The following is an 8,714-nucleotide window of genomic DNA, read 5'->3' as shown; positions in this document are numbered from 1 at the left end:
GCTGCAACATCTGACCTAAGATGTGACGGAATATAAAACGTTTAAATGTAGAGCAAAGTTAATTTCCCATAGAAATCAATACATTTCTTTTCCACTCTCCAGATCGCGTTCTTCTTCTCTGTTCTCATTGTGGTTATAAAATGGCATTAAAAATCAAGGTCAATCTATCTAATTAGTGTATTAATGCATTTTTATATCTCTAATACCCTTTTTGATATGAGAATAAGGTCACGCAGCACACTAAATATAGATGCAGAATAATTTTTAATCGCAAAATATAGCGGGGAGGTTACATTCATGTGGAACACAGTAACATACCATATAGGGTGATATGTTTCTCAGCCAGTTTGGTTGCATTTCCAACAGTTTGGCCTTTACGGTGCACATGCAATAAAGAAAAATATTTGTCTTCCCTGAAATCTTTTCAAATTGTCTTATTTTAAAAAGGAGTGCAAATGCTGAGGGAGCACATTTCAAACACCGTCATGTTACTGACATTTTTTTGCAGACATTTTCATTACATACTGTACAAGTTGAAGAATATCTAAATAGTTATTCTGAGTATTGCATCATGCTGAAAATTATTTCGGAAATTTGCACAACACGTTATTTCAACTCAGAACATATTATTTGGGGGTCGGGGCTGTCGCTTTCAATTCACCACTTGCAGGAGGCCAATGTTTAATATTCAGTTTAATGAAGCACTGCATGCTCATTATGCGGTACATTATAGCTAATGAATGATGTAATACCTTACAATTTCCATTTTAGTAAGGTACTGTAAATATTTATACTCTTATGTTGATTAGTAAGAGAGTACATTTACCGAAAGTTTTTTTTTTTATAGTTCGACATGTCCTAAATCAAAATAATAAATAATATGAATGATAATAAATCGCCATTGAATGATTGTTCCCTTGGATGCACTGTATACACACCGTACAGAAACAAGTTCACAGATAAGCACATTTCTGCTTCCTCAATAGGAGTGAATTGAAAACAAAAAGTAGCCCAACCCTTCATTATACACATAGAATACCTGCAAGAGTTTACAATACACAGGATTATGTAGTTATATCAATATCTAAGTGCAATCTAATTTGGCACAGTTTCAGATAATAAGTGTTCACTCACTGCATTGTTCAATGTAAACACACAAACTACCCTATTGATCTATAGCCACCTGCGTACGACGGTGTCTTTTTCCTAAAGAACTGAAGATAAGTAAAGGTAGTGCTGGGCAATAAAACGTTAATGATATTTATCTCCCTACATAATTCTTTCCTGTTGGACCACAGGAAAACAGAAGCCTACTTTTAGTCTTCTTTTTTTTTACGAGCATTGGCTGTTTAAACCCCAACAAGTCAATCAAGTTTAACCAATGGAGCCAGCCATTAATATATCACCATTCAGAAAATGGTGTTGTATCAGAGCAAATACACATCCATGGTGATAAATGCATTAGTCATGCCCCAGCAGAGAGCACAGCTACCATCAGTTGAATGGTGACCTTTACCGTAATGGTCCACAATCAGAGGACCCGTCGCACAATTGGAAATAATAAATTGCTACAAAATAAAGCTTTGGCCTTTACATGGCAATTTTAAAAAAAAGGTCCTCCTCAAGTTATTTTTCAATATTGATCTCTGAATGTCCATTCATTGTGTTTCGTACAGTTTAGATGAGGTATGCAATTGAAATGAAAACAACCCTCAAGTCTTTTGGGTGCATCTCAAGTCTTATTTTTAGCAATTGTAATTCTAAATACAAATTTTAAATTACAGCAAAACAATTTAACAACATCAAACGTTGGTTCTGGCATTCCGAGCGTTGCTTGCTCTGATCAATAGTTGTACTCAGTTTTTTTGCTTTTTGTACCAGCATAGATTTGAATGTCATGGTTTACGTCTGATATCTCCTAAAATAGTATATATTGTGATAAATATAAGGTCATTTTTTATTGTGATTATATCTTTTAAAACATATCGCCCAGCACTAACTGGAGGTATAACAATTAGCTTATCCTCATCAAATCTCTTCTGTACTAAAGAGTCCAGTCCACCAAGACACTTGGTTTCTAGAGAGGTTGCATGCATGGAGCTGGTGTGGACAAAGGAAACAGTCAAGCATGTCGCCCCATCCTTGCAGATTCACAGTATTCAGAGATGATGTCAAAGGGTTAACTAGTGATTTACAGTGTAGGTCCAGTTTGACGTCGTCTGTGGTCTTCATCAGATTCAAACAGACCTCCGTTGACCTTGAGCATTTGCCCGCTTTAGCATTTCCTGGTACATCTTGGACCTGAGGAATCGTGGGTAAGAGTCTTTCTCCATGAGGCTGTAGACTTTAGCTTGGACTTCGTTGAGGCTGGTTGGGGTCGGATCCTCCAGCCTCTGCTTAGTCTTTTCCCTGGTGGGGTAGTCAATGTTCACCTGACGGGATAAGGAGAACAAACACTTTCTTAATAAAAGCCGATTCAAAGTCACGCATGGCATCATCTGTTCCGCACACTCATCACCGGACCGCAACTGTTCCTTTACCAAGTAGTTTTGGCTGAACCTTAACCATGGCAGTGTCCGATCAGAAAACACTCAAAAGAGAGAGTTGTCGCTGAAAGGCAGTCAGTAATTTAAGAAGGTAATGAGGCAAACAACCAAACTGAGGTGGCATTATCAGGTTAGTCACATCAATGTGCAATGATCAAGAAGCTTTGGCCAATAGGCATCAAATGTTTCACAATTTATGATCAACGTTACAATTAATGAAGAGACTGACTTACATGCAACAAAAAAAGGGTGTAAAGTCCATATTAGTAGAGCTAAAGTACCTACATCTACAGAGTTTTTAGTGAACCTTGTCACTCTTTTGGAGATTGTGAAAGCAGTGAAAGGTTCACAACATCTTACTTCCTCTTTGTGGAAAGGAAACAGCAGTGTTTATAGTCTCAATCTGATATCACAATCGCTATATATTGATCTCAAAAACACTTTTACCAAGCATCACGAAGTAAAAGGAAAAACACATTAAAACACCAGTCACACACACACACACCTCTCTGGGTGCCTGAATATCGATGAACTCCAGAAAGATCTTGTTTGCTTTGGATACAAGCTTGGTTGTGCTTTTGATTTTTTTGTACTCCTCACAAGCCATCCAAAACTCGATATTCTCGTCACTGAACTCCGACTTGAGAAATGTCCGGAAGGCAGCCAGGCCATCTGGAAAGCACACATGAATGAGACGGTAAGGGGAGGAGGTAAAAACAACAAAAAGCACTTCAAAAACATGATTGATGTTGCATCACAGCACCCATTTCTGTACAGCAGGATGCTGGATGTTTTTGTTTTTTTCTTACTACTACATCATCATCATCATCATCATCGTAGAGTAGCTTGATCATGTCACAATACCCTTCACCCTATGTTGATATTTTTCCAGTACATACACACTCCTGTTCCCTGAAGCGGGAAACGGCTCTCATGACTAGAACACAACAAAATACTCCCACAAAGAGATCGCCTTTTTTTTTTTTTTTTTGCTGTCTTCAACAAGATAAGTGATCAATTAATGTGCTCCCCGCTGATAACACGGAGGAAGGGCATGTTTTTCTGTGGGCTTGTGTCACACTGACATGTTATTTCCATCCGTCTCCTTTCTGCTGTTTACCTAATAAAGCTGGGCAGAGCAGAGGGGGGGGGGGGTCCATCTGCGCATATTCAAAAATATTACTTGCATAGAGACACACACTTGTCTCATGAGCGTATACACAACAACATGCAGGTTTACATGGACATAGGGCTACACACAAAACACTCTCACACACACACTGGGTTGCTGTTTGATCAAGTCCCTAAGTAACCGCAGTATCAAAACTGGAAAGCAGACGAGTCCGCAAGCTTTTACAGTGTTCCCTCACTTGAACTTTTTGGAAAGCATTATGAAAAAGGGTTTTCTCCCGAGAGACACATTTTGTGACAAGCTTTCCGAGACCAAAGACCTCTGCTGAGAATGCAGCATTAGGTGAGGATCAGATATCACAGGTGGCACGTTTCCTCTCAGTCATTTTCAGTCGTTTAAGAGAAAGTGGTCAAATGTTTGAAAGCGTGCTATCTTAATACATGTGGATTGACATCAGCGGCTTTTAATTTCCGCACCAAAAATGTATTGATAAAAAACATGAATGCATGTATTTAAAAAATAAATCTAATATACATATATAAAAACAATGGCCCTGCAACCCTGAACAGGATAAGTCGAGTTGACCGGACAGCTAATCAACATGAAGTCGCTCTACAGCGATGTAAAGCCAAGAGAAGCTGAGGATTCAGGTGATTCTGTCGAGGTTCATCACCGTTATGACTCAGAACATCAGCCTGGCCACGCTGCACGTCACTGATCTTATGGGTTATTGAGCAATGTGGGTAGTGGTAGGGGTGAGAAGCCCTTTTTGTTCAACCTTGTTTTCTTCTGTTTCCTGGTAGGGAGATAGGCAAGACATCTGTACTGTCTTTTGTTTCTTTGTGTGGACTAGGGAAGTTACGTTCAAAGATGGTTTGGTTTGTTGTTTTGGGCCGGGCTCACCCTGAAGAGATCGTATGCTACCAAGTTCACAATAAATACTAATTATGGACTATGCCACTGCATCATTAGTCCTTATTTGGGATGTGGGGAGACCCGTCAGGTTTCCCGTAAGCCGGGCGTATCGACCCGATCTCATGGGAAGGCAAATAAATAAATAGCATTTCCGCAACCATCGATACACATCTTTTGGCTTTTTGTGTGTCCTTAAACGACATGTTGTGACCGGAACAGAAACCTTGAGGCAACAAAACCAAAGTGATGGCTGCAGTTAGATTTATACAACAAAGCCACTTAGCGAGGTTATGAAACAAATAAAGTGCATAAACACGTCACAAAAGTCGTAAAAACGTCATTAAAAAGGAAATAACACCTTAAACTAGTGCTGTTGTATCCCAGAGTGTCCCGGAGCGTAGCATATTCACAATAATTAATTTACATTGCAGCCAGTAGAGGCTTGATGTGCACAAAAGTAAGAACTGCATTGTTATTGGATGCTAAATGACTCAAATTGCATTGTCATTCATGCAGAAAACAATCGACTCCTTCTACAATGGCGGATAGATTTTGCATAGTCATTTGATTGGTCGTTTGTGTAAAACATTGGTCATACCCGCTTCAAAGTCTAACGAGGGTGTTGGAGTGTATTGAAGTGCATCGTTCACAACTTTGCTTTCATGCTAGCAGTCTTCTTCGCTGCCTCGGTTGGTGCATTGCTAAGAAGTTGGCACAATAATTTCAACAACTTTTAATGAGCAGAATGAGCATGAGACCTAAATCAGGATGTTTATTGTGCCGGGGGAAACACTCGTAAAAACAGTATAGTTGTAAAAAAATAATAATACAAACTCCACAGGGCTCTCAAAATCGGTTTATCAAATAGATTTTTTAACGCCGAGACCAAGGTTGTTGAAGTATTCAGGTTCCTTTCATTGGGAAAGGAACGGGACTGGAGGTTCGCTACATGGCAGGTGGTTCGACTTGGACACGTCTTCAGAGAGCGAGGACGACGAGAGACAGAAGAAGGGCATCCGGAGAGCAGGTGAAGACTGAGTTGAGGCAAAACTTGACGGTAAGCAGGGCCTCTAGCTGAAAAAGTCTTATGTCAGAGCAGCTAGGGGAACGTAGTGATGTGACAGGAGGCTGTCCAGGCACGTAAACACACCAGAGACCTCGAGAGCAGCTGGAGTGATGTGGACAATGCACAGCAGCTGGGGCTGAGACAATCCGTGGAGACTCGAGCTGCACACTGGGACTCGTCCTTATATTATGTAAGAAATACATTGCAGCTTAGCCCAAAACACTGCTGTTATGCTAAGCCAAACGCTGACATTTTGTTCTCACTCTCGCCCTCGACTAGAAAACAAACTGTAACCCGGTCACAAAACGCACGACACCGCTGCCTTATCAAGCACACACAATGTTCTTGTATTAACAAGCCGCGGAAGCCAGCTGACCCGTGTGCACGGGTCGGAGTCCCCCGTGCAAACGCACAATCAGCTCTACACAATGAAGAATGACACTAGAATGCAGTCAGCTCTAATTGGTTTACACTATCCCTCCTCTTGAATTAAATTAAGTAGACCTAAGTGAATGCAATATCCTATCAAGGGAACATCCAGTACTGTGTTTCTATTGCTTTGACATGAGTTAGTTTGTGTGTGTGTGTGTGCGCGTGTGTGTGCATGTACATGTTGTGGTTCACCGCTCTAATGCGTGGTCAATTGGAAAAGGAAACGCAGGTGTGTCACGCCTGGGGAGGGCTCTATCCTTGGCCCCGTAACAAACTATGTTTTGTTCAATAAAAGGTGTTATGTCAGAACCTTCATCTGGACAAAACAGATGATTGCCATGCGAGTGCGGGCTGTTTGCAGCTTTCATGTGGTCTGGGCCGGCTGTCTCTAATCCCTTTGTCGGCTCAGTGTTTGATAGGATCACTATGATCACGTCGATGACGGGCCTGTGTGAAAAGTGGCGCATCCTGTAGTTTAGCGAGCTCAGACCAGAGCTTTGAAAAGAAAATTGCGATCGAGTACAAAACTTTGTTTTCTGCTTTAACGTGGCAGCTGAACTGAACATTGTTAAAATATAGATAATACGAAGAATGAAAAAGACACTCTGGGCATCAGAAGAACAACACGTTTTTGTTTCGGCAGTCAGAATTAATTTGTTTTGAAACCAATAGAATGAACACCAGAAAAAACAGGCTTTTTGTCTCTTTATAAAAAGAGACTTCCATCAAAAGCATTTAGCTTTAAAAGGCAAAAGAAAGTGGTGGATGGAGACAAGTAGGAAGAAAAGACTTTGTAGTCACATCGGGACAATGATCGAGTGTCTTCCACTTGTAGAAATCTAACGGCAGTGACAGGATCAGAACACAGACAATACCTCCACATGGTTCTCAAAAGGACCATGTGGAGTTTTCTTTTTGATAAATGAATTGAAGGAAACAACACTTTAAACATAACTTTTAGTTTGAGGCTGTACCGAATAATTTGAAGCTTCATTTATAACATTCCTATTCTCAATCAACATTTGATGCTGTGTACCTTTTTTTGCACGTTAATACATCCTGTAAATTCTGTAATTCTCCACAATTACAGATAATGATCAGGCTTCACTAATATCACTAGTATTATGCTATTTGAAGAATTAGATTTTACTGGTGGCTGGCCTTTTTCTAACTCGTGTAATACAAAATGTTCTTATAATTTAGAAGCATTGTAATGTCCATTCATTTAAAAAAACATAGATGTGATCTATTCAAAATTTCATGAACATATTTCTATCTATTATGCAACAAAACATCCAGCAATAACATTTCAAAAATAGCATTTTCACTGCAGTCAAAAAACAGTTTGCTCTCCCACTCTTGTATTAACTGGGCGATTTAGCAGCGCTCTAACAACACCATTATATTTATACAACTACAAGAACATACAATATCATTTTCTCTTTTTTTTAACTGATGGATTCATAAAAAATAACAACTATCCTTCGCTGACGTCTCTTTTCCTAACGTAGATTTCCTAATGCAAGTCTATGGGGAAAAGTCTTTTGGGACCCACGGCATTACGTGACTTGTAGTTCCACCGTTTGGTCACTATATGGACTTTTCTCCAAAGGCCGGCACTCTTGCTCTAATTTTGTCTCCAAGTTCTTAAAAGAAAACTGAGAGACGAGAACCGATTTGGATCAACTTTGTCTAATTCAGTACAGCTGTCGAGGCTCTGAAAAATGTATAATATTGTTTGTCGTCTTGTCTTCATCTTTGAAGGCTTTCTTAGTGAACCGACTGTGAAATAATGGTCTGTATCTGTTGTTGTTTTGCTTCTTGCTCATAGCACCGATTGAGCCACAGTTTATTTCAATGCTATTGCAAAATAAACATTTGTTTTACAGATTACTCCAACCACATTGTTCTCCAGAACAGCACTATCAGAGTTTTTATATCAATCAAATCCTAGCAGGTGGGAAACCTCTTGTAGCATCCAAATACATAGTTTTTCTTTCAATCCAAGTATAAATCAATTTCCTTTCCAGCGCTCAGTAAAAGTCAAGTCCGTTGATGGGCAACGAGTGGTTTTCACATCACTCAAGAAAGGAGCAAGAGTGTGTGCTGGAGTGTTTCTGGAGATTGAAAAGAAATCCCTCAAAGTGCACATGCTCTGAATCCACTTGTGTTTTTCTTTCATCTGTCAGCCCAGTGACGAGCTTCACATAAACCACGTCTTGTTTGTGCAGATGGATGTGTGTGTGAGTGAGTCTGTGCCACTGTGCGCTTGGTCCATGGGGAAGGTCACAGACATGTGACTCATCATGCGGGAGGGAGTTCTCACAACACAGAAATGAGTCCCTTACATAAGATTGCTTGGAGGGAGGGGGGGGCGAATGGACTATTTGAGAAACAGGAAAGGACTACTGCGACATTAAAGTGGCATTCATTTTCTTAATCGCACGGTACGTGACTTATGAAAAATAGAACATGTCTACTTACATTTGTGAGAGAGGAGATGATCAAACGATTCTGACCACCGAACGACCTCATCCGTCGATACTCTGACGGAGGATAGACAAAGGACACCGGCTGAGTCAGACGCTCGCCAAACCGCTGTGCTTTCATACATGTTCAACAC

At 40.2% G+C, this 8,714-nt stretch overlaps 1 protein-coding gene across 1 annotated transcript in view; it reads right to left on the bottom strand.

Moving 5' to 3' along the window:
- Positions 1-901: 901 nt before the first annotated feature.
- rgs8 (regulator of G protein signaling 8) overlaps positions 902-8,714 on the bottom strand; it is a 23,057-nt gene continuing 15,244 nt past the window's right edge. Inside the window, exons 3-5 of the mRNA XM_068589766.1 lie at positions 8,576-8,637; positions 3,052-3,218; positions 902-2,432 (exon numbers count right to left, since the gene is read on the bottom strand). Of these exons, the coding sequence (XP_068445867.1) occupies positions 2,238-2,432; positions 3,052-3,218; positions 8,576-8,637 (424 nt within the window). The 3' untranslated portion in view covers positions 902-2,237. The remainder of the gene's footprint in view (positions 2,433-3,051; positions 3,219-8,575; positions 8,638-8,714) is intronic.

This window comes from Clinocottus analis, unplaced genomic scaffold (genome assembly GCF_023055335.1).
Source record: "Clinocottus analis isolate CAN_PGR_092001 unplaced genomic scaffold, fCliAna1.0.p SCAF_23, whole genome shotgun sequence".
Lineage (NCBI taxonomy): Eukaryota > Metazoa > Chordata > Actinopteri > Perciformes > Cottidae > Clinocottus > Clinocottus analis.
Note: the sequence above shows the minus strand (reverse complement) of the source record. Positions and strands in the feature narration are given on the sequence as shown.